This window comes from Malaclemys terrapin, chromosome 1 (genome assembly GCF_027887155.1).
Source record: "Malaclemys terrapin pileata isolate rMalTer1 chromosome 1, rMalTer1.hap1, whole genome shotgun sequence".
In the NCBI taxonomy this organism is placed as follows: Eukaryota; Metazoa; Chordata; order Testudines; family Emydidae; genus Malaclemys; species Malaclemys terrapin.
In genome coordinates, this window is record NC_071505.1 from 339,677,484 (window position 1) to 339,704,665 (window position 27,182).

The window sequence follows — 27,182 nt, forward strand, 5'->3', positions numbered from 1 at the left end:
CGCCCTAGCCAGGGCATTTGCTCCCACATCAGTGATATCGGGGACTCTATAAAAAAGGGTGAAGGGTTGTCATCTACACTGCATTTTCAAAGATCTTCCCATTTTTATTAGAGCAGTTCTCCAAATTTAGCTTGCAGTAAGTGAAAGGATTCCAAAACAGCAGTTTGGCATTGTGTCATGCTGACACACCACCACGGTGTACAAGGACACGCCAAGCAGCCACCTCTCAAAGCTGGGCACAGTTCAACATGGCTTTCCCTGGGAGAGACTCACCATCTGAAATGGCAACACCCTTGCTCACCTGCATTGAGGTGTGCTGAGAGAGCGACATAGAGGAACCTAGCAAGTTTTAGCTGGTGGTGGTATTTGATTTTTTATGAAGCCCTAACACCAAAAAGATAGGATCCAATGCATTGCTCCCCCCTTTATTTCAGTGCATCTTTTGCAGGCACTTGGAAGTATTCAGAATGAATGAGTCTATGCACAGCGCCAAAATATATATATATCACTGGATTCACTGAAGGCAAAAGGTTAAAATAGCCTCATGATGGCACAGAAAGAACTTCAGCTTTAGCCTGCCACATCTGTCTTATCCATCATTTCTATCACAAAGAACATTGTAGCAAATGCGTCAGAACATTGTTCTCTTCTGTCTGGTATCTCAGTCTGCACTGTACGTCTGGCTAGATTCAGAGGATGCTGCTGTTCTGTGCCTTGATCTCATGTACTGTCTAGATCTGGATTCTTTACAGAAAATTTCAGAGAGAAAAAAAGAAAAGAACAGAAAGAAAGACCAAAAAGTCTTTGAGAGAGAAAGACAGCATAGGTTAGACAAAACATACAGTACAAAACTCCTACAATTATCTGGATTTGCTTGAACTCCAGACACATTGTCCATTGCCATGAAAAGAGTTAAGTTTTTTCATTGTTGGGTTTGTTTTGTTTAAAAAAAAACCTTCAAAAAACCTGTTCTCATTATTTCAGAGAAATACTTCTCACCTGGGAAAGAAATTCTCCTGGGCCTGGAATAGTTCCCATGTCCTCATCTGCCATGCACCCTCCCTACTTTCTAATCCACCCCTTCGAGCAGTTCCTCCTCATGCACAACCCCTGTACCCTCCTTCTCCTGTATGCACTGTTGTTGTAGCCATGAGGGTCCCAGGATATTACAGAGACGAGGTGGGTGAGGTAATATTTTTTTATTGGACCAGCTTCTGTTGGTCAGAGAGACCAGCTTTCGAGCTTACGCAGAGCGGATCTGAAGAAGCTTGTCTCTCTCACCAACAAAAGCTGGACCAATAAAAGATATTACCTCACCCACCTTGTCTCTCCTTCTCTTGAATAATCACCATATGGCTTGTTTTTAGTCTGTAAGGGGCAGATTCTCAGCTGAGGTAATTTGTCAGACACCAATGAATTTACACCAGTCTCTACGTCCTTGGTGACAGGAATAGGTGCATGTGCACACATGAGCATAATGCTCAATAAACATTCACAACAATAAACATTCACAGTGCAATGACATGGTTTCCTCTCGTTCCTACCTTAATAGTCAGGGTGAAGTTTCTCTCAGCAGCTGCCCATAAGAAAGAGATGTGACGTTTACACTAAGGGGGTCAGGGATGGATTAAGGCTAAACTTGGTCTGAACTGCACTGGAGGGGAAGGTCTGATAGGTAAGAACTGTAGGGACCCACTTCTAAACTTTGGGAGGCCTTCTTCAGACGGGAGGGAGGGGAAGGCTTGGATTGGCTGGCCTAGTCAAAAATCTCTCCGTTCACCACCAAATGAGGTGGCCTCACGCATTATTTCCAGTGATTTCCTGATCATACGGGATTTACTGAACCTACGCAGGTCACAGAAGTGAAACATGAAGATCAGTTGTTTTGGCAACATGAACAGTAAGAAAGGGGGGGAAATTCCACAGCTGCGTTGACGGCTGTTCGGATTGGGTTAGCCTTCATGGGTTTCTGGAGCAGGTGGAATTTTACAAACACAGACGTGACTAGCAACCTTCCTGTTGAACTCTCTGCGCTAGCAGATCCTCTAGGAGGAAACTCTCAGCAGCATATAGGAAGCTACTTGTATTCTGTCTGCATGTCCCTCAACAGTGTTCATGATTCATTCCTTTTAGCACCTGTCTCTGCTGGTTACTGTTACAACCCATTCAGGGGTTCTGGCCAGGACATAACAGCAGGGACAGAGGGGTGTGCATTTGATCCAGGCAGCCTGTGAACAGAAGTATCCCCCACCCCACCCCGAGGCCCTTACCCTGTGGACAGAACAGTGAAGGCACGTCGATCGCCACTCTGCTTACCTGCAACTCATCTGCTTGGGCAAAAGAGCTTTGGGTGACACAGCAAAGGTGTCCTGCCCATCAGCCAAGTGGACGGCAATTAACAGAATGCTTGAGAGTTCTAATTGGATCCACTACCAACTTGGGGACAAATTCAGGGGTGATGTGTACAGGTAGGGCCAGACTCCCTTGAACCTTCCTCCCTCTCAGACCCCAGATATGCAAAGGAAACCAAGCTGGAGTAATACAGAGGAGTGGGAAGAAGGTGCATGTGAAGGTGGAGTCTTTGGTCTAAAGGAATCTAGTTGACATTGTCTTACATATGGCCTCTGAACTTGGCCCATGATCCTTAACTCCTTATAGGATCATGGAAGAGACCCTCATTTGAACACCTTGCCCTGCAAATACAGGCCACTCCATCCTGACAGTGCATGGAGCAGATATTTCCCTGACATGGCATTTGATTTCAGCCATCCTAAGTTACCAAAAAAGAACCAAGACGCAAATTTGAATTTTGGCCTTCAGTAGCCCCACCCCTTTGCTCAGCCTCCCACCTCGCAGCATCTGGAACGTTCAAGGGGAAGACACGGACAAGTCTGGTTTGGAATTTGTGAGGGACAGGGATGGCGGGGGCAGCAATCACCAATTGATCTCTCTAACATATTTCTCTTTTGGTGTTACTCACCCAAACCCACCAGCCACCTGGAATGTGTCTGAAAAATACCAGACTCCTCGCCACGAAACATATGTTGTGCTCAGAATCAACAACTTGTTTTTCAGCAGCAGACATTCTCCACCCCCCTTCCTTACCTCCCCACCCACCACCTCCCAATAGCAACACATTCTGGAAAGAGGAAAGAGACAGGAAAGTGGCAGAATTCAAATCCCCTGCACGTATGCTGGTTAAGGGTCCAATCCTGCAAACTCCCCTCAGGCACAGAACTCCCACTGACTTCAACAGGAGTTGTGTATTGAGAGCATGTGGAATCTGTCCCATAATCAATTATGATGTGTTTGTGTATTGCGTGTGTGTGTATATATTACACTTAGTAGTGTTCCATCTAGCGCTCATTCTCCTGCAGACTTGTGTTTCCATACACCGCCGAGTCAGAGCTCTGTGGATTTTGGTGTATGGACACCTTTTTCTGTTCCAATTTACAGAAATTGAAGGTCCCCAAATTTCACCTCAATCTGAAAAGTCAAATCAATCCACAGCCAAAGTTGCCAAATTTTGCTCGGTTTTGGGCCAATCCACAAATTCTTTCACCAGCTTCCTCTCGCTTTCAAGTTCACACAACGTACCTCCACCCCTGCCTACAGTACACCCCTCCCCCTTCCTGGTCTTTATGGGTATATCTACACTGCAATTAAAAACCCGTGGCTGGCCTGTGCCAGCTGACTCGGGCTAAGGGGATGTTTAATTGTGGCATAGACTTTCCAGCTCAAGCCCAAGCCGTAGGACCCTGCGAGGCAGGAAGGCCCCCAAGCTCAGACTGCATCCTGAACCCAAATGTCTACACTACAATTAAACAGCCCCTCAGCCCAAGCTCCGCGAGCCCGAGCCAGCTGGCACAGGCCAGCTGCGGGTTTTCAATCGCAGTGTAGACACATCCTCGGATGCTCCCAAGCTCCCCGCCTGGTATCCTTCTCTCACTATCTACTTAAGAACTTCTTTCCACACTACCATTAATGATTGGAATACTCCCCTCCTTGTGCCTCCAGGGACCTGCTTCACACCTCAACACATCCCTCTTCAAACCACAAATCTTTCATGAAGCTTTTCAACACCCTCCTTGTTTTGTGCCCGAACCATCCCCCAGTATGTTGGGCACAGCACAGAATGGTATTGCGTGTGCCTGGATTACAGGGCAAGCTGTTTGGAACAGGGTGTGCGTCTTTTCTCCAGGTCTGCACCGTGCCAAGCATAAAGCTGGTGCTCTCTATGAAGAAATAACCTGCAAATGGAAGCCTGTATCCTGTGTGTTTTTGCAAATCAAACAAGGCACACAGAAGCGCTTTGCAGCAAATTGGTTACTAAAAATTAAAATCAGCTTCCCAATGGGAGCTATTCAGTAGCCCAGTGGCTAGCTTGCCTTTATCATAGTCACTGCTTTGCATTTATTCTGCAGTAATGCAAGAAACGTACAGACCTGTATCCTGTAAGACATTAGCTTCAGCAAGTTAGCATAAGTCTTGAGGCCTATAATCTTTGAACAGATAAACTTTGCACCGATCAATGGCCCAACAGAAAACCCCAAGTATTGGGGAGCTGAAAATAGAGTTTAAGGAGAAGTTCTGACCACAGGTACATGAGTCAACCACAAAAGTGTCCTGGCAATGAACTGACATACATAACAGGTACACAACACATATCTAAGGCTAGCCTGCTTGCTTACATATCTTTTCTTATAAGTTTCTTATTTTCTTATGGGTTCGATTATTTGTTTTATGTAAGCTTATAGGTCTATAGTAGAGTATATTTTGGCTGTAACTCAAGGGACCCACAGGCCACATCCTGTATGTTGAGCTAAGTCAAAATTAGCACACATATGTTTGGGACCTTTCACCTAGATAGCTGGTGATGAGCTAAAGCATAAGGTCCATATATGGCTGCAACCTTAACATAGAAGATACGTTGAAGTGGGTTGGCACAGAGGGCTTCCTAAGTTCATACCCTTTTAAACGTAACAGGTACACCACAACTTGGAAAGAACCGAAATAACCAGTTAGGAAAGAAATAACAAATGTGATACACTAACCACAAAAGGGCCATGGTAACAAATTGACGTATACGATAATAAGTTGAGATCATTGATATACTAATCTATAGAAAAAAGACACTCCCACATTAGTAAGGTGAGGAAATACAAATAAGGAAAGGGGGTGAAATCCCCTACTGAATATGCATCCAACATAACAGTGTCAGCATCACATATTATAAAAGTGGCATCTCAGCCTGGGGGCGGTAGGAGAGAAAGATGTAGCCCTTGGGAGGTGCCAGAGTGATGGCCACTGGTGATGATGGGGAAGAGGATGGTGATGAGGAAGACAATGACTAACATTTCAGGTTGTTCTACAAGGGATGGTGTGAGTAGATGGGTGTGCATACTGTAGTATCTCTACTTACCTTACTGAGTTGGGGTCTTTGTGACTGTGCTAAATGTATGAATAAACTAAACTTGTAAATATAAAAGGGTTCCTATAGTGCGAGTGTTGCACCTGTGCACATCGGGGTTCCCAACTATATAATAATTTAAATAATACTGGGCCTGATCTTGGGACAAGAACCTGTCATCCCTCAAAGTGATAACTGGGGATTCTTAAGTAATCAATATAGTTAATACACAATCTAAAGATCGGGCAACAGTTCCCACTAGCAAAATTAGTCCCCTGAAAGCAAAAGGTAGATCAACGGCTCAGAAATCAGGTCCCAGCCCCGCCCCCCATGGAAGCTTTGTCTTAGTGAAGACATCTAGTGGTTAGAGCAGGGAGCTAGCTGGCAGGATTCCTTGGGCAGTGCTTTGAAAACAGGAAGTGCTGCGTAGCCATACTGCCAGCTGCTTCACTGACTTCCTGTAGGACTATGGGTAAGTCACTTATTCTCTGTGCAGTTCCTCCATTTATTTGCCAAAGGGGGGTTATATTTGTGACCTTCACATAACATGATGGCCCCTTTGTCTCCTTCAGGCAATGCTTTGGGATAGATACTGCCAGGGAAAGCTTCCAAGGAGCTGTGGAGACAAGGGTCTGTGGGAGTCCAGAAGGGTAGTACGGAGGCATGGGGGCTTGTGTGGACATCCATGGGCCATGCAGATCTCAGAGCTCCCGGCTGTCAGGGCTGAACCTCTTGTTCATTCCGCAGGTGGAGGAAACTCCAGTCCTCCCTAATGGAATAATCAAGTGGGAACTCTGCAAAGCAAACTTGAGGAACAGTTTTGCCGCCTGCAAACTTTTTCTGCAGGAGATAAGAAGCTAGACCTAAATATTAGTATGCTTCAGAAGTAAAAGGGAGTAACCATCTGGTGCATACTTTTGCCATTCGCCATCCTAACTTATGTTTTCTTGCAGTGCTCAGATAATACCTGCTGCAGAAGAGACTCCAACCTGCCACCATTAAACCTCTTTGAACTCAGCTCTCCAACCAGAAATTCAAAAATCCTGAAGGTTCAGCATACATTTCACATGACTCTGCATTTGCCATCAGCCACAGGAGCCCAGGTAAAAAGCTAACAGTTATAGAGCACCTTTTAGCAGCAAGGATGTCAAAGCATCTAGCAAAATACACAGGAATCTCTCCGCCCCACTGAAAAACTGCCACCAGTGGGTGAAATGGGGCGACTGTTTCCCAGAGCACATACAGTTTGTGGCAGGAAACGAAGACACTGCCTGGATAATTTGCGGCAGGCAAAGTCTAAATTATCCAGACTGGGGCAATGGGATCTTTAATAGATCAGAGAGGGCAAGGTTTTGGTTCTACTTCCTATGTAACAGGCTGGGATACATCTCCCCTCCCCCCTCCCAAGATTTAGAGCCACGTGTTAGAGCCAGACGAGTAGTTCTGACACCCCGGCACGAGCAATACATTTTGGGGCCTCTGGACATTCCTTCAGTCTCCTTTGGTTTACGCAGATCTGTGATGGTTTCCTAACCGAGAAAGGGCAATTTACCTTGTGGAGCCAGTGTAGGTTCATTTGCTGTCCCACAGCTATGTGACATAGTGCTAAAATCTGAAAAGACAATCAAAAGAGAAGCCAGTCAGAGATGAGAACGGACGAGCTATACATGTTCATTCAGCAGGTGGAGAAAATGCACCTTCAATAAGAGATTGCTTAACGGCACAGAAGAAAAGCAGTTATAGGATGGGGGTGGCAGGAAGATTTAAGACAGTGGCAACTGTACAGAAGAGTCCTCTCCATAGAAATAATCTAATAAATAGACTTTTATCCCCCTTAAGAGGGAAACTACTATTGTGATACTGCCCAGGGCCATGGAGCTGGCACAAGCCACTACCTACACTGCGTCAGGCAAGAATTTGCTGCCTGCTCAAGCATCAGCTTCAAGATACTGGCCATGGCAGCCCAGGATGCAGTGAAGCACATTTTGCACATGACCGAGGGACCAAAGCCTGGTGCTGTAAGAGCAGACAGGACTGAAACCATCATGAATAGGAGACACCCGAGAAATCTATTTCTCAGGAGGCCAGTTGCAGCGCGAATAGATGCGCTGCAATTTCGGCAAGCGACACAGCCAGCAGCACTGAGCGTGGGACCTCACAGCTGTCATCCCAAGCTGAAATTTTTGCATTTACTCCGGGCTGTTTAAGGGTGAGAGCACGTTGCAAAACACACCACACAGAACTAAGCCACTCCCGACAGTAAGATTCCATAAACCCCTTTGCACAGACATTCACGCTCCGGTTTTCTACACCAGCTTTCATAGAGGGATTTTATCTTACATACCAATAACGCTGTGATATACAGAAAGCCAGCAGCAGCTGTTACAAGTATTGGAATGGACCAGTCACTCCAATATCCCATTCGGTTATATAAATACCTGGAAGATAAGTATGAAAACAGAGATTAGGGAGTGATCCAATAGCACAGCAACTCTGCTCGATTAAACAAGGATTAGAGAGAGGGCCTTTCCCTTCCCGCCAAGCAGACCAGAGATGGGAGATGAAACAAACAAGTCATTTGAAACCCCCCAAAACGTCAACATTTGTGTATCAATCCCTCTTGGGAAACCAGGAGTTAAATGCGGATACTGTGCTATGGGGGAAAATACACTGGGGTTTGGGAATTCCATATAAACAACCAAAAGAGAGAGAGGGTGTGACACAAATATTCCAGCTGGAACAATAGCTTCAAACCAGTACCTGGCATTCACAGACCAGCCATTTCACCAATCCAACAATATATAGGCAATATCAGAAGCAAAAGAGAGGGAGGAAAAGAAGAGTTAAGCTATCCACAATGGTGCTCTATTCAAGTCCTAAGTTCCTAGCAGAGGGGAAGGTGGTGGTGATAGAAATTGCATCTGATCTACATTTCAGAGACAGACCACAGAAACTGGAACAAAAACCAGCCTTTTAGGGTATGTCTACACAGCAATTAAACAGCCGTGGCTGGCCTGGCTCCTCTGACTTGGGCTAGTGGTGCTTGGGCTGTGAAATTGGGATAGACCCTGCAAGGGGGGACCCAGCCTGATCCCGAACGTCTACACAGCCATTTTACAGCCCCTCAGCCCAAGTCAACTGACCCAGGCCAGCTGCAGGTGTTGAATTGCTGTGTAGACACAGCGTGTGTGACAATGTAAGGCAAGCATGTCTATCAGGTTAGGTGCAAGTTTGCTTAGAGAGAACGTCAAGGGAGTTGGGGAACTCGTATGGTCTGGTGATTAGAGAAGGGATTAATGCAGGATTTGTGGGTTCTAGTCTTGGCTTGGCTTCTGCTTTGCTGTGTGACCTTGGGCAAGTGATAATTTCTGTGCATCTTAGTCCTTAACTAAAGTCCTTCCACTAGAATTGATAATAGGGTTATGGATAAGAAGCGATCAGACCGGATTGCATGTGGGAGAGTTAGTGTTGTGCACGGTGCCTGACAGAGCCCAGGAGGCTGAATGCTCTATTTATGGGCAGAACCACTTCTGGCACAGGACGCGGATATGCAGGCTTCCCCCACACCATGGGTGTGCCATAACCCTGACCTGGAGGGCCCATCTGGAGAGAAGAAAAAGGAGCTCAGTCCTTATGACCCGCTCAGTCCTTTGCCCAATCTCTGCTGAGCTTGAGAACAAGAGGTTTAATCGAGAAGGTGATTTTCGGAGGTGTGGAAAACTGGCCGCTAGAAGCTGGAACGAGGCCACCAACTCATTGCAAGTAGGTCAAACAGCCTGCAGAGAGTGCACTACAGAGCTGAGCATTGAACAAGCAAAAAAACCATGTCCCTTCAAATAAGAAAAATACCTAAAAACCCTCTTTGAAACAAGGCAATACTCATCATAGTGTATCTGTAGCCTTTGCCCCCATACCTCCCACCTTCTCCCTCTGGTTCAGTCTTCAATGCGCCTGTCTATTCAGAGCAGGAGAGATGAGGCGTCAAACTCTTTATGTGCAAAGAACTGAATTCCACTTTTAAACGTTGTGTATTAGCTGCGGCACAAACCACAATCTCCCACTGACGTCAATGGGAGACTTGCACAAAGATCAAGGACACGTTACAGCTTCTGTGTAGCAAAGAGTTATTTGTTCTGCACTTTATTGTTGCGTTCACCATTTTACAGTGGGCAGATACACTCATCTGTAGGACCTCCACAATATCCTAAGACGCCCACATCCCCACTGTGTCCGAGCGCCTGCCAGCAGGGCATTAAGAGACATGACTGACACCTGTGACATGTCGTTCATTGTCTCTCCAGGGAAGACTTGTACGTGCAATGGAGTGTTTTATTTTGGTGGTGGGGTGGAGGGGTTGTCATTTTTTTCTAATTTCATTTCTTTTTTTAGCTGTACACGTTGCTGTATGTGTCCATTGGCGAAGGCAGGTCAGAGGTGGTCCTGCACCAGGAGTGGAAGGTGGTGGTTTATGATGGTCCTTAGTCCCTGTGGAGTTTGTTCCACAGTCTGGGACTGGTCCCTATGAAAGCTCTGCCCCCTGCACAGGTAGAAAGTTCAGTTGAGCCAGAGTAGCAGAGTTGTGGACCATATTTTTCATCCCGGAGCTATAGGCTCTTGTAGATATGCTGGATCCAGGCCACTGCATGCCTTGAAGACGAGGACTGAGACCTTGAAAATGACTCACTAGTCTATGAGAAGCCAGTATAGCGAGCAAAGGACAAGTTGGAGGTGCTTGCAGCCGCCTGTGTTGCAGAGGAGACGCGTTACGGGGTTCTGTTCTAGCTGGAGTTTCCCCAAGCACTGATGGTTTCATACCCAGGATTACTGCACTGCTGTAATCCAAACAAGCAGTGACAGAGATGTGAGTAATTAAGCGAGGTCGCTGTCTCCCAGGATGGGGCGAAGCCTCCTGGCCAAACACAGAAGGTAGAAAGTGTTCCTCGCGGGTGCTGCTAGGATAGTGAGTAATCACTGCAAACTGCACTGGCCAATTGTGGGTGTGTACCTTCCTCCACAGGGGCTGCACCATGGCTACAATCTCTTCCAAGTGCTTTTCTCTACCCACCAGCATCACCCCCATTTTGCTTGGGTTCTGCTTCAGCCAGCTGTTCTTCATCCAGGAGCTGAACTTGTCCAAGCACTGGGCCATTACAACCACCCTTTCTGCCCTTTGTTTTTCTTTCTGCCCCATCTCATCTCTGTTTTGTTCCCTATCCCTGCCTGCCCACCTTGCCTTTCCTCCCTGCAGCAACTCTCAGTTCCTCCCCACCCCATACCCGGGGGGCTATTTCCCCATCCTAACCCACCCCACCTGCTAAAATGATCATCCACTAAACTGACATTCAATGAAAAAATTCACTCAGTCTCTTTACTTCTGCCTTTCTTGTGCAGCCTTTCTTGTGCACCCTTTCCCCATGTTCCCCATATCCCTTTTCACTATCTCCTGCTCAGCCTTTGATTCCCTTCTCTCCAGTGCAGGGAGATTGGTTCAGTCTTCTTCCGTGCCTGCTTCCCACCCATCGCCGTTGGCAGGGTAGAGATGCTGACAGTGAAAGAGTTAATGATAATAGCTTGAACCAAGTAGACCACGATCAGTGCTGTAAGAGATACCACCCCCTTCTCACGGGACTTCAAATGTCAAATTTGCATTTAAATGGAGAGACTTCCCAATAAAACTCTCCCAGACCTAAGCGGTAATTAAAGAGCCTAGCGTATTGCCAGTTTTCATGTAAGGATCAGTGAACCCAACAAAACACAAGATGAACTTGGACTCCGGCTCTCTGTCTTGCCAAAAAGACAGTATCCCATGTTGATGAAAGTTAGACAGTCTCGGGGTTTCAGCTGAAGCCACATGTTCCCCGCAGTGGAGACTCCATACAGATGTATGTGTTTGATTTCCAGTGCTAGCTTTTGGAAATGCTTTAGATCACAAAGCGCTGCCAGCAAGATGACTTGAGCATGCGAGTGCTTTCCCCCAAGTGGCTCTTTGCCATCCCCATATCTGACTTGCCTGTCAAAAGCATCAGTTCTAGAGAATCAACCAGAGCACCTGCCCTCTACAGTAACCAACAGAGAGGAAAGGAGCGAAAGGAAAAAGGGCAGTGACACGTACATGGTTAGAAAACAGACATTGACTCTTCAGGGATTTGCACAGCAAATACTAAAGAAACCCCTGGAGTTTCTGGGAATGTTGCCCCAAAACAGCACTACACTCTTGTCATGTGCAAGGGCTTCTTAAGATGACTTGGAAACCTAGTTATATGCATCTGTAGCATTAGAATTACTGAGACTTTAACAAGAACAGTCTTCAAACAGTGCTCAGCCTGCAGACAAAAGGACTGGGGGGGGAGGGGAAATACCCCCAAATACATTTGACTCCCACAAACTCATATCAAACCATCTTCTGTAAATCCACAAAAGACAGGACATTGGCAGTTGGATCCTCCTCCCTCCTCACACCTTGTGTCCAAGTGTAATTCAGGATCTTGGAGTACTGGCTCCACTGGAGTAAACGGGAATTTTCCCCAATGACTTCGGTGGAAGCGGGAGCAGATCCCTTTTGTAGCATAGGCCCTGTAGCACTTAGGTGCCCTGGTGCAAATGAAGCCTGACCCAGAAAGCCCCTCTCTCAGCTTTTGTAAACCTAATTCTGATCCTTAATATAATTTTAAATCTTGCCCTGTGCTTAGTTCCCCTCTGTGCTGAGGTTCCATGGTTTTGGAAGCAAAGCAGAAAGAGACATTCGTCGGGCTCTGCAGTGGGTTATTTTCTAGACTTAAAACACATTTGCAGTTGAATCCTCATGTGGCAGGGAGGAGAGGTTGAGTGCTAGACAGGTGAGGCAATGCCGACTCATAAGCTTGCTGAGGCATGGCCACCTGAACTTTTGAGTCCTAGAGCCCCGCTTGGTTGATTTTGCCTCCGTAGTCCACTCAAAAAAAATCAAAACATGCTGCCTTCATGGCACTCCTAGCTCTGCTGATCCAAGGCATGAATCCTATTGAAAGGTTCACATCCAAGTTTCTAATACAACAGTGTGGAGCACTACCAACCACATAATGGGCCGTGGGGTCTGGAATAGGGAACCGGGAGTCAGGATACCTAGATCCTATGGCTCTTCCAACCAGGGCCGGCGCAACCCATTAGGTGACCTAGGCAGTCGCCTAGGATGCTACAATTTGGGGGGTGGCCACAGAGGCGGCAGGACCTTCCGCCGCCTCTGTAGGGGGCGGCATTTTAGGGGCAGGACCTTCCGCCGCCTAGGGCGGCAGAAAAGTTGGCGGTGCTCCTGCTTCCAACCTATTGTGTGGGGATCTGGTCTGCAGAATTCCCAAAGTTTCAAGCCTCTCCCCATGTCATTCGGTGAATACATCGTACAGTGAAGCTGATGGAGAGCGCATGAGACAATGCAGACTGATGTGCCAGCAGCGCACAGTTCACACAGCATTTGCAAAGGCAAAAGGCCCCGATCACCCACCTTTCACAGTCCGGGGCCAAGACTAGCAGCAAGGAGAAGAGCAGCTGGCGAAAGCGGAACCCAGGCAAGACCGAGGTGATGCTGACATACAGCGGGAAGCAGCTGGAAGAACTCGACTTCTCCATAACCGCCTCTGCTACTGAAGATTTCTGGCCTCTAACTGTTAAACTGGACCCCAGTCTGAGGGTCCTTTTGGCCAGACAGCCACAGCGGCAAGAGATGTTCGTCACAATTCAGGGTGACCATACCTCCCGCTCTGTAGTACAGCAAGCACACCCACACTCAGGCTTCTGGCTCCCCTGGGCATCACCTCTCCTGGGCAGAGACCCACAGCTTTTCCCCTTCCAACCAGGGTATTTCCAGGCTGAACAGTTCCCTGCCTACATTGTGATTCCTCAGCAAGGCAGACCATCTTAAAAGGCCAGGCCTGCACTTTGCTTTCTTCTCAGAGACTAACAACAAAGTAATGGCCAGGAGTTAGAAGTTACCACACCGTTTTTTCTAAGCAAACATTTATTTGTCAGCTATAAAGCACTACAGAGAAAACATTCAAAACAATAAAAGAACCTGCACATGTGCTGATAAGCTCATCAGAGATCACCCCAACTCCAACATGGGCTCTGGCAGATGAGCTGCCTTCAAACCACACACAAGAGTTTTCCTGTGGTTTCAAGTTCACCACAGCCTTCGCTCAGAACAAAAACACTCATGGAAAGTGTTTACAGCCTAGGTGGCTTTGATCAGGAGTTTCCAGGAGCAGGTAACCAGGAGACAATGGGGTTCTCTCTCCAGGCCTCCCAAGGGCCTCCAAAGAAATCCACTTCACATGTATTGTCCCAGCCAGTTATTTCAAGTTCCTAACACTTCCCACAAATTACATTAATCATGTCTCCCTCCTAAAGAAGTTCCATGCAGGGTCGCCCAGAGGATTCAGGGGGCCTGAATTTCGGGGGCCCCTTTCATAAAAAAAAGTTGCAATACTATAGAATACCATATTCTCATGGGGGCCCCTGTGGGGCCTGGGGCAAATTGCCCCACCCTCTGGGCGGCCCTGGTTCTATGCAATCCCACCATCATACATAAAACTTTGGATTTTTAATTCTATGAACTCAACTAATTACACTTAATTCAACAAGATTTAACTTCATTCGGTAAGGTTTGTCCAGAACATTGTCATGTCTGTCACAACGCCCACTTCCATCTGCAAGTGGCCCTATCCTATCCGGCATAGATCTGGTGATTCACACATTCAGGAACACCAGGCTTCATCACTACAGCCCATTATATCTAAGAATAAAGCTACATCCCCTGATGCAGATTTGATGGATACAAAACATGACAGCCTGTCGGCATAGCAGCACAGACCTCCATGAATACATCACTTGGTGCTCCTCTTTGAATACAGGAGCCCAGCTCAAGGTTTCTATCCTGATTCCAAGATCCAGAAAATAAGGGAATTTGAGCCACACAAACTGAAGTGGGGGGGAAGGGTTCACAGATACCCATGAGCGCCCGAACTGCTGTGTGTCAACGGCTCAGATCGATACGGTTCCGTGCATTTATTGCTTTTGCCATCTACATCCCTTAAACTCCCCCTGGATTTTAATGAAAGTCTTCACTTGATGTTTAATATTAAAGTTTAAAACCTGTATTGCTGTGTTATAAAAAACAGATCCATGTTCCCCAGATTCTAGATGAAATCAGGAATTAAGAATTTATTATATAGCTTTAGAAGAGAGCAGGATCTAGCCTGCTAGCTCCAAAGCCTCATGTATCCTTCCTTTTTCCAGCCGTGGTTTGACTATGCAGATATAACCTCTATGCACTGGTGACTGGAAATAAAATCAACTGAATATATGCACCATAGGGAATCACCACAGGCAATACATTTAAAACATTTACTTATTTTTGGAGACATGAAGCATAAAAGCCGGGAAGGACATCACATATTCAGGGCTGCCAGCCTTTTAGATAAAGGATGAAAGCCTGCAGCGATATATGTCAAGCTGTGGTTTTGGTTTGTCTCTATATACTACATTTCAATCCCAAAGCGTAACTCTTGTCAAGTTCAGGGCCCCATCCTGTGACCATCTGCCTACCTGAACCACATTGTCCACATGAATAGCCAGTTTAACTCAATGGGATTGCTCACCCGGGGAAATCTGTGCAAGGCTGGGCCCTTAATACGATATACACACTATCCACAGGGATTACCACACTGATCTGTGACGCATCGCTGCCTCTGAGGTGAGCGGTGGCAGCTGATGAGCAGCACCTGGCAATGCATTTGCAAAAGTCTGGGTCAGGAAATGAAGACTACTCGATTCATTTGAAATTGCAGGTGCAGCTTTAGACAGACCGAATGCAATAGGGTGGATGTGTGTATAACGATTTGTTTACGATTATAGTTACTCTATTAGTATTTTCTTTTCACACTTTAATTGGGACAGGTTGAAGAGGGCCAGTGGCACTGCCTGCGGGAGAGACGGCAGGCACTGCAAATGGCCTGCTGGCCACATCACAGCACCATTTTTTTTATTTTAATCTTCATAACCTTCATGAGGTTAAGGGCCCCAAGCAGGGATCAGGGGCCCATTGTACTCTATGAAGATAGCTTAAAAATATATATGGAGATATACCTATCTCCTAGAACTGGAAGGGACCCTGAAAGGTCATTGAGTCCAGCCCCCTGCCTTCACTAGCAGGACCAAGTACTGATTTTGCCCCAGATCCTTAAGTGGCCCCCTCAAGGATTGAACTCACAACCCTGGGTTTAGCAGGCCAATGCTCAAACCACTGAGCTATCCCTCCCACACCTTAAAGAATTTACACTCTAGATTGCAACAGGATGACTGGTGAATGAAAAACAGAGAATGGGGTAACTGGCCACCACTTGTCTCACTATTCCAGCTCTTGTTGGCTTGTCGGCACCGCAGCAGAGGTGAGGTTTAAAGAGGATCCTCGTTCATACTACCTGCATGTCAGTTACCGGTGCAAGCATCTCTGCCTGAACCACACAGGCGCTCCTGCTTTTCCTACATGCCACTTGGCTGGGCACTTTTTTGATCGCCAGTGCATTTTATTACATTGCAAACAGCTATGGTGCAAAAGCCAGGATGCGCCTGTGTGTAGCCAGTGGAAAGTAACGTTTCCTCCATCCCCAGGATTAGCTTCACAGTAATTAAAGCCTCACGCTGAGTTATCCTCCTCTTTCCAATTATTTTCATAGAATTTGGGGCTATTTTTAAACCAGTGCTGTTCCCGTACACCACCGATGTCAGGACTTGAATGCATCCCAAAGCAGGTGGCTAATTGGGGTCTGATCATACCGAGCAACCGGCCCATTTTTAACATCAAACTGTGATGCTTGAGTGGCTTAATGCATATACAGAGTCCTGCTATTTCCAGTCCAGTTAGCATCTTCCACAGCTACTCTCATTATACGTGGGAGATTTCTTCCCAACGCCATCCACTCATCCAGGGCTCCCGACCCTCTCACTAGGACCATGGGTTCCATTAACATTAAATTTTAATAAGCAACACCTTCCTCTCATACGATGGGGCATATGGTGACCAAAGCAGGCTTTCCAGGAACTTTCATAATGGGGCGCCCACATTTTGCGTCACTAAGGGCTGCACTTCCTACATCAGTTCATTAATTCTCCTACTTGTGAAGCATAGAATGCACATTTTGGATCACCTGTTTCCAGAGAGCCCACAGTCTCCTACCAATGTTGCGACCTGCTCTATATTAAGGCTGAGGTGGGCGAGGTAGGATGGCACGGCAGCTCTCCAGCATGTGCAAAGCTGTCTGTGAGGTCTTCTCCATCCAACCCTTGTTGGATCAAACACGCAAACATGGCGGGCTGGGATTCCAGCATATGGAACAGATGGCCAAGCCACCTGAGACAGCACTGAGTCACTTGGGAAGACACTGGAAGCAATGGAGCGCATTGGAGTGGGTCCAATGCCTGTTACGAGGTGAGACTACCATATGCCTTCAATACGTCATTGCAGTTTCCTGTCAAAAGCATTCAATTGGCGCACTTGCAAAAGAGGGGGGCACACAATCAGAAAAACTGCTTGTCCCAGGCGCAACAGAATTGCTTGTTGTGCTCCTCAGTAATACAAACCGTTAGTAGATTAACTCCAGGATAAGTGCACAGCTGCAAGGAGAGGGAAACCACAGACTATGTTTTAGGAGTGCATTACCAGCTGTATGACACACAGGCCCCATTAGCGCAGAGGCTGTACTGTGGGACACAGCAGTCTATTACTGGTGTCTTCAGGTGCTACCAAAAGGATTGAAGCTCTATTGGACTGGGCGCTGCAAACACACACAGAGATGATCCTTCCCACAACCCAGATACAGAGACAGATGAAGGGCAGGGAGCAGGTACATCTATCATATCAGCACACGGATATGGGATAAATTGGCAGTTTTCTCAGTTGCAAGTTTTGCTGTTATGTTTTTTTTTTTTTAAACTAACCTTACTACTAATCTACCCTATGAAATATTATCTCTGTTTTACTGATGAAAATACAGACACAGAGAGAAAGTAACTTGCTCCTGATGACAGGAGGGAGCAGTGTCAGTGCTGGGAGTAAGACTCGGGAGTTCCTGGCTCCCAGACCCGTTCAGACTTCTAGACCGTGCCATGCCCACATTTTTCAAACATGGTCCGTGATTTTGGGGTGCTCCAGTTTTGGTGAGACAAGTGGAGCACCCATAACTAAGTCAACAGAACTGTGGGCGCTCGGCATCACAAGTTGGGTACCCGAAACTCCAAGCATCCAAAGCCATCAGCCACTTTTGAACATTTCAGCCTAAGCACCATGTTCACTTATCTCTCAGCAGGCCTAGCATGAGCTATCTCCCTCTGTGATCTAGATCCAAATGAGACCCTCTTTCCCAGTCCTCCTCTAGGGCTTTTGCTTCATTAAAAAAATAATTCCTTTTGGATTTTATAATGGAATAAGCTAGGAGATTGAACGACCTGATGCACTAGCTGGCACCATTACAAACTAGAGAGTGCCATAACTCATACCCTGCTGGCTGGCGTCCAGTACGCTTCAGCTGCCAGAAGGCCTGCAGGCAGTGCAAAGCCGCTGGACACATTCACCCATACAGAGTTGGAGCCACCTGCAGCAGTGTGACTCCAGAGGGGTCAGGATCCTTCATTGGGATCTACACACTAATGCTAGAAGGGAAAATAACGTGCTAGGGAAGCAGTGTTGCCTAGTGGTTTGAGCCAGGACTTAAGGGATCTATTCCAAACTCTGCCAATGAGACAATGGGGGAGTTTAGGCAAGTCACTTAAGCACTACGCTTCAATTTATCCAGCCGCTTTATAGATGTAATATTGCTTTCCTCATTAGGGTACTTCAAAGGAAACTCAGCAACTGACCTTTGCAGAGCTTTGTTTGGATTTCTCCTGGTTTCTTCCAGAGACCTGGCAAAACTTTCCAGCAGCCCAGGTTTGCTCATCACCTTGGCAACCCTGCTCCACTTTGGTTTCAAATTCCAACGTGAATCTGAAACCAAGTGAGTTGTGTGCAGTTAGAGCTTTGTTGAAAACATTTTACCTGGGCTCTACTCATGTGGCTTCATTGTCTTTAACAGGTCAGCAGATTAAAAAGGCAGTCGAAATGTCCAGGATGGCATTGAAAGAAGTCTGAAGTATTCACTTTACATTCCTTTGCTATGAAAAGCAAAAGCAGTGCTGAAAAAAGCCCTGGCCAGTTCTCTAAGTGCATCCACACAGAAAACACTCCCCCCTGCTCCCAGGCAGCAAGTCTCAGAACCTGGGTCAGCTGATTGCTGGAGAGCTAAAAATGGCAGCGTAGAGGTTTGGACACACCAGGGTTCAGAGCCTAGGCTCCAGCCAAAGCCCAAATGTTGACACTGCTATTTTTAGTCCCACAGCGTGAGCCTTTTGAGCCAGAGTCAGTTGACCTGGGCTCTAAGTCTCTCTGCTGCTTTTTTCATAGGGTGAGCTGGGGGGGGGGGGGGCGAGTTGCACTGTGTAGCATACCCAGAGAAACTGGGGCTGTGGCATCGGGGCTTACAAGAAAGCAGAGAGAAAAAAAAATGTGCATTTGATATGGGATGACAGAAGAAAAGATATTGGGGGTCTTGAGGGGAATTTAAACCCTTGCACTTTCCCCTCGGGTAAAACAAAAATCACAAAAACATGATTAGAACATCAGCCGCACACAGGTATTCACTGAACATTTGGACCCAGTTAATTTGTATTATTTATATTGTGATAGCACATAGGAGCCTTAGTCACACCCCAGGACCCCATGGGGTGAGGCGCTGTGAAAGTGCAGAACAAATAGATGGTCCTTGCCCCCAAACAGCTCGTAATCGAAGACGAAAGAGAGGCAGATACAGACAGACGGGGGAGCACGCAGAAACAACACGTGTCGGCGTGGTAAGTAAGCAACGAGGGGAAACCATGGAAAAACACAAGAAGGAAAATGAAGTGCCATGAGTGACATTACAACAAAACTCGCAGAGGATTGGTGACAGGGGTCTAAAAGACACCTCACCATGGTACCGCCACCTGAGACTGAGTATTCTCCCCAGCCTGCAACATCAAGTTATTCCAGGATATAAGACATCCCAAATAAACATGTTCCACTCTAAATGTCTATGAGGATGGACAGGCCATGCTCAATAAAACTGTCAAATGAGCTGACAGGATACAAGCTACCCCCAAACACATCCTCGGGAGCACTATGTTAATCTCACTGCTGAAAACATGAACTTGTTTAGAGACAGCCCTGTCTTGTATTAGTCATTTCTGGCAGAAAATCGCTACCATCATTAAGTTTTTTTAACATTCATTCAATATCTTCAGCATCCTAACAGGCAGTTTATTTATGGGATCAACTACCAGTTGCATTTTTAATAGAATTTGCACATTGTCTTTGACAGGAAGATGATTGCGGAAGTGATTTAGTTGACAGGAGCTTGGGCTTTGCTCTAAAGCGTTTTAGAAAATTGCTAAGACATATTGCAAGAAATTCAATTTTATTATAGGTGGGCTGAGTAAGGTTGCCTGAACTTTCCATAAAAATGCCTTTTTTGGTTGCTTATAACTTTGCAAAATTTTAACTGTCTGCATACCGGATATCTAGCCCAGGCTGATTTTTATAACCCCCCCGACCACCGCCACACACACACGAATAGGATTCTGCTGTTTCTGAGAACAAGACTAGGGGAAAACATGTTCTGCAGTGATTTTTTCTTTGAAACATTCTAGTGCCCCTGTGCTGTGGAGCAGGGACTTGAAATTCAGAAGTGGGGGGGGGCTGTGTGTCAGGGATTTGCCTTTTGCCATCCCTGTGAAAATTCACCACAGTTTGGCCGAGTTATAAAGGCTTTGGGGAGGGGGGTGGGGAAGGGAATCACGGTTCGCACATGCTCAGTTGTGACTTTTGGATTTTCGCTGGTAAAATCTCTGAAGAGTCCAGCCTCAACTACCATGTTCCATCCGGACCCCACACCGAACCTAGTGCTGACCTGACTGTGAAGGGGCCATCCCCACAGAGCAACGGAGCATACTCCCGCCCAGGGCTACAGGGACTCGGAAGAACTTTCACTGTAATGGCTGCCCAGGCCAGTGTGGGGCCAGGAACCGGAACTAAAAGCAGGGAGCAGCTCTCTCCTGTGCTCTCGATGCCCTGGCTGCAGCGTGGAGAAGGAAGCCATCCGATCGGAATGCAGAGGGGACAATACGTGGACTAGGAAGGGACAAGGAACCTACCGAAACCGAGGACTGGAAAAGGGAAAGAAACTGAGCGGGAATTGGCGAAGGGAGATGGGAACAGGAGCCATGGATGATGGGGAGAGACTGGGAGCTGGTGAGGGAACTGGGGTGGAGAATAGGAGAAAGTTGGCTGGGAAGGAACACCTGAAATCCGATGATAAGCTTGAGGGAATGTGGGACTGGCTGGACAAGGAAACTGGGACTAAGCAGTTTAAGCATCTGTCTGCATGGAAGAAATGGGGGAGGAGAGAGCTCTGACAAGGAGCTGGGACTGATGGGGCTAAGAGACTGAGGAAAGGAGCGGGGGGGGGGGAGGTGACTGAGATTGGATGAGAATCACAGTGGCGGGGGGGAAGGGGGAGGGAGAAGAGACAGATTAGAGGAGGAGCTGGTGGTGGGGTGGTAAATTGGAACTTGGACTGAGATAGTGGGGATTGTCAGAAGAGAAAGGATGTTTTCATGGTTAAGACAGTTGAATGCGTTCCTGGAGAACTGGCTCCTACCCCTGCCTCTGCCCAAGCGTTCCCGTGTGACGCTGGGCAAGTCACTGCAACCCAACTTTCCCCAGTGGTCACTACTTGGGAGCGGCTCATTTTCTGGGTGCCTGGCTTGAGACCCTGGTGTCCGATGTGCGGAAGTGCTGAGCACTCAGAGCTGCCGCTGAAGTCCCTGGGAGCCGTACTTGAACACAGTTAGTGCTATACAATGCTAAGTACTCTGAAGAATCAGGTCCTAGGGATCTCAAATTGGGCACCCAAAATTAATCGCTACTTTTGACCTTCGTCTCACTGTAACTTAGCTCCCCATCTGCAAAATGAGGCTCACCCTCCCTCACTTCACAGGGGCGGTTGTGAAGATAAATTCACGAATGTTTGTGAAGCATTTGGATACTATAAATGATGAGCACCACAGTAATTTCCTCCTGGGATTTTCTAATTCTGTCTTCAGAGCAGGGGTTGAATAATGTGCAGTAAACAGGGCCTGGGGCCACGCATTTAACAATGAGGATAAAACAAAATATTGCACAGCTGCTCATTAATTGAGCGCCGTCCATCCTGTGCACTGAATGAAGGAGGGGCCCTGTGGAAAAAATGCTGCGAGACCATGTAGTTAAAGACTGTACCATAATACGGATGCACAGCGGCTGAATTAGCTTCGATCTTTTAACATATTTCTTATTTTTATAATATACATTACACACAGTAATAAACTAAGGTATATTGAAAGAAATATTTCTCTTAATAAAGGAAGCATCGCTGTATCTCTTTTCTCCCAAAGAGAAATCATCAGGATCTAGCACCTTTGGTAATAAGACAAAGCAAACACTACATACGTTTTTAAGCATCGTGCGCATATTTAACCTACACATACGCTGACTTCCTCTGTGATTGTACCTATCAGAATGGAGCACCCAGAACAGTACACTACATCAGAACAATAGGGAGATAGGAGTGACAGGCAGGTATGTATTGTGGAAGACTGATAGTGGCTCCATAGTTAGGCCTAAGTCAGGCTTTTGACTGATAGGATCTTAAAACTTCCCTGGAGCAGAAAGAATAGGTTAGATGTAGGTTGGCCAGGTGCCCGGTTTTTGACCGGAAAGTGGTCGAAAAGGGAACCTGACAGTGTCCGGACACCTCTCCTGACTGGACACCCAAAGTCGGGTCACTGCGGTGGGGGAGGCACTGGGTCATCACCCGCACCAGCCGCTTCTCCGCTGAGGCCACCTCCTACCTGCATTGGGCAGCTGCAGATCTCAGCCCTGGCTCCGAGGCAAGTCCCTCCCGACCCAGGATGGGGATGGGGAGAACAGCAAGCGATTGGCAGGAGGTGGGACGGGGAAGGCATGTGAATGGGGGTGGGGTCTTGGGGGAAGAGGCAGGGAGGGCAGGGTCAGGCCTTCAACTAGGGGTAAAAAAATGGAAATGAATCAGAGTAAGTTGGTTTTGTGTATACATGGTTTGTGTATAAATAAGTATTTTTGTTTGGTTGCCTCCTTTAGCCTTTATAGTGGAGAGAGGAGTTTGAACCTAGACAAAAAAGTACCACTCCTTTTTTGGTTCAGTTTGAATTTTTCACATTTGGGAGGAACAGTTTGAAAAACAAAAGCCAAAACTAGAATAAAAAAAACATCACTACAACTAGAATAGCCAACGTAGATTCAATCTGGGGTCTGACAGTCTTATGGAAGCAAACAATTGACAAGGATCAACAAGATATGATATCACAATACCTTCTTACACAACAGGCATTTGTTAAATAAAATTACTAACTAGAGACACAAACTCACTTCAACAACTTGACTTCCACCTTTTTTCTCCACGTTTACCATGGAGCATACCCAATCTGGAACGCTGCACAGCCCACATATAGTGGCTAAATAATATAAATACAAGTATATATATATCAATACATTTACCAATGTAGACCAGAGGTTCTCAAATTGGGAGGCAGGCCCCCCTGAGGGCAGGGCGGAGAACGTATTGGGAGAGAGGGGGTGGTGGCGTGAGAAGAAAAAAAACCTTACTGTGCACATTTTGCCCACAGCAATGAATAACTGGCAGTGCTGATTCCTCCAGACACATCAGGTGCTCAGACAGCTGTACATTTTCATTGATTTTGGTTACATTTGCATAGCATTATACAAAATCATTGCCATCTGTACGTGAATCCATTTGCCGCAAGGCGGTGTGCACATTTAATTGTAATCATCGACCACCACTGCAGTTTTGTTTTGGCTCTTATGACCATGGGTCGTTGGCTCTGTTTGAATCAAGGTCTTATTGATTTTAATATCTAGTGAGGGTTACGTGTTGGGTTTTTTTTTTTTTAATTGGCATATGTACTTGTGTGGCGGGGGAGGGAGGGCATAAACTACAACAGACACAAAGAACATAAGAACGGCCATACTGGGTCAGATCAAAGATCCATCCAGACCAGTATTGTGTCTTCCAACAGTGGCCAATGCCAGGTGCCCCAAAAGGAGTGAACCTAACAGGTAATGATCAAGTGATCTCTCTCGTGCCATCCATCTCCACCCTCTGACAAACAGAGGCTAGGGACACCATTCCTTACCCATCCTAGCTAATAGCCATTAATGGACTTAACCTCCATGAATTTATCTAGTTCTCTCTTAAACCCTGTTATAGTCCTAGCCTTCACAACCTCCTCAGGCAAGGAGTTCCACAAGTTGACTGTGCGCTGTGTGAAGAAGAAATTCCTTTTATTTGTTTTAAACTTGCTGCCCAAGAAGGGGGGTGTGATCAAATAAGTTTGAGAACCACTGATGTAAACAGCCAGAAAACATTCTCACTTAATACAGACCTCACCACCCATTTACTACAGTTACTGATTCCACCAAAGGAACCCAAACATATCATTAATGTTATAATAAGTTCCTTAAATAAAAACAAACACCCCCCCGCACACACACACACACACACACACACACACACAATAGAGGCCTGGCTCACTTCAAGAACATATGAATCTGCATGTGTTGCCCCCACCAGAAACGCTCTACTTACCAGTTGATTTCATTGTAGTCATTGTGAACTTCCCACCAGAAATAAAACCAGACCAGTGTCAGGAAGAAAGTGAAGGTGAGGATTAGGAACCAGAGGCGCTCCCACTGTGGAGACAAAGGAAATTAACATTAGCAGGGGCCTACAATGCAAGGATTCCAATGCTCAGAACTGATAAAGTCTCATGCTTTGTCTATACATAGTTTCTGTACCAATCTAATTAAATTGGTAGAAAAGCAGATTTAGTTCTCTAGTGTGGATGCAGTTGTGCTGGTATAAACACCTTTATTCTGATATAACTAGTCTTGATAAATTTAAATGTCTATGCCGGTATAAATATCTTTAACCTGGCATAATTACTTCCATATGTGATGGTTGCAACAATTTAAGTAAATTAGCTTTTCTACTGATTTAGTTAAATCAGTGCAAGAATTCTCTGTAGACGAGGTCTAGTTGGAGTTCTTTTCTGATGCATAGAGAATGAATCCCCTCAGCTCTGCAGAGGTGTTTGTAATGAATGAAAATCTAACCTCCGCTGGCTGAAATACTTCACACAGGCTCACTCTGTTGATGCTGAGAAAGAGGAATGGCCTTGTGGCTAAAGCATGGGTCTCAGAATCAGAGACCTGGGTTCTACTCCCAGATTTGCCACAGGCTTCCTGTGCAGGGAAAGACACTATTATTCTGGGACACAATTTCCTCATGTGTTAGATAGGGATAATACTCATCTCTCAGGGGTGCTTGAAAGTCTTTATTCACTACAGTTGTCAAGTGCTTTGTGGTCCTTCCTTTGGAAATACTATATAATCTCGAAGTATCTTTACTAGCTGGACTTCCTCTTCTCACAAGCTCAAGGCAACTGTTGTGAATTCGACTCCCGTTGGTGCCGTGTATGTAGTTAGCCAATTATTGTTGTGTCTACATGACTCCATGTACCATGTCATGGATGCTCAAAGAGGAGCTCTGCCTCAATGCTATCCTATGTCTGTAGGCCAGGGGTAATCTATTTTTTGTCAAAGTCCAAATTTCTTGCTATAGTCAAGCTCTAGAAAAAAATACAAAAAACCCCAACAATATTGATAATAATAAGTAAATAAAGATTTTTGTGGTCTGTTCAAAAGCATCTGGCAGTCCGAATTTGGCCCCCGGTCTGCCTATTGACTACCCCTGCTGTAGGCCTTTCCCTGTCCAAAGCACTCAGATACATGTGTATGTAAATCCAAAGTTCCCACCGGCATCACTTGTTTTTCCACCCTTATAGAGAGTATTTTGCAAATGATTTAGTGGAGAGAAATAGGCAACATTTGACTCAGACAACCAAGTTTTATATTAATATTCAGTTCTGCTTATTATCTTAAAACCGGCTACTTGGTGTTCCATTCCAATAGACTGGAACGTCCCAAAGATGTTAATTTAGGAAGCAGCATTTGGAGAAAGCTGTTCTGTCCGTAACTAATATCATTTCTGTGTGTTCCGCACTGGTTCTATTCCACAGTATTAACAGTTCTGTGGGCACAGATGCTTCTGCTTCAAATGCCTGTCAGTTCACTTGGAACAAAAACAGACGTAAATTAACAAAGGAGAACATTCAAATTAGTCCTCTCCCTCCAGAATTAACAAGACAGGATACCCAAACTTATGGGCAGGCTCAACTACTAGAATTTCTTTCTAAACTCTGAACACACGATTAACCGGTTTTCAAAATATCCTTTTCACCTGTGAACTGTGACTTTGCTTTTTAATGACAACACACAATGTAACCACCACAAATAACTGAGTCTACGTTTTGGTATCGCATAAGATTCTACCCCGTCTCTCTCCTGTTTATCTTAAAGGGTCGTGTCACTTACGTAACAGTATTTTGATTATAATTCATCATGCACAAGCCTGGATTCTAATTTGGTGACAAGGCTTTTTGCTTTATGCTCCACAGCACAAAATGGGTGCAGAAAATACAAGGTCTGGAATAATTTAATCACCCCCTTTGCTTGCAATAATGTTTTCCACTAGACATTCCTGGTTCTTGACACAGAGGTAAGGCTTGGCTTCTCAAGAAGGCCTAAGGGGGTTGGGTGCTAAATCAATATCAATGGCATTTGGTTGCTTAATTCCCCTAGACCCCTTTCAAAATCCCATCCTAATATTTGACATGTTTAAAATTATCAGCATCAGCGTAAAGACAGAGCGAGGCTGAGAGCTTTTCAGATGCAACTTCTACAAATATTAATTGCAATTAAAGTCACACGGCTAAATTGCTGTGCTGAGATTCATAGATTCAAGGACTGGAAGGGACCTCGAGAGGTCATCGAGTCCAGTCCCCTGCCCGCATGGCAGGACCAAGTCTAGTACTGTCTAGACCATCCTTGATAGACATTTATCTAACCTACTCTTAAATATCTCCAGAGATGGAGATTCCACAACCTCCCTAGGCAATTTATTCCAGTGTTTAACCACCCTGACAGTTAGGAACTTTTTCCTAAGGTCCAACCTAGACCTCCCTTGCTGCAGTTTAAGCCCATTGCTTCTTGTTCTATCCTTAGAGGCTAATGTGAACAAGTTTTCTCCCTCCTCCTTATGACACCCTTTTTGATACCTGAAAACTGCTATCATGTCCCCTCTCAGTCTTCTCTTTTCCAAACTAAACAAACCCAGTTCCTTCAGCCTTCCTTCATAGGTCATGTTCTCAAGACCTTTAATCATTCTTGTTGCTCTATTCTGGATATTATACACCATCCCCCGCCCACGCCTCCAGCCTGGCTAGGAGTGCACTGAACACAGGCTGTGCATTCTATAGCACATAGCATCCTGATGCTGATGTGAACCCCCAGGAAGGAGAAAGTGATAAAGTTTAGCCATCATGTTACAGCTCCATTGAAATCAATTGAGAGTTTTCCCCATTGGTTTCGATAAAGCCAGGATTTCATGCTGAATATATAAATGAGACTTTGCATTTGCCATGCACATCCGTTCCTACTTAATGCCTTTCTGTACAC

At 46.0% G+C, this 27,182-nt stretch overlaps 1 protein-coding gene across 3 annotated transcripts in view; it reads right to left on the bottom strand.

The window, feature by feature from the left end:
• The window catches only part of GDPD5 (glycerophosphodiester phosphodiesterase domain containing 5), a 327,641-nt gene that overhangs the window by 76,294 nt on the left and 224,165 nt on the right, over positions 1–27,182 (bottom strand). For all 3 annotated transcript variants that reach the window (XM_054015849.1, XM_054015850.1, XM_054015847.1), the window contains 3 exons: positions 24,193–24,296; positions 7,755–7,848; positions 6,963–7,022 (listed from right to left, as the gene is read on the bottom strand). In XM_054015849.1, coding sequence (XP_053871824.1) covers positions 6,963–7,022; positions 7,755–7,848; positions 24,193–24,296 — 258 coding nt within the window. The remainder of the gene's footprint in view (positions 1–6,962; positions 7,023–7,754; positions 7,849–24,192; positions 24,297–27,182) is intronic.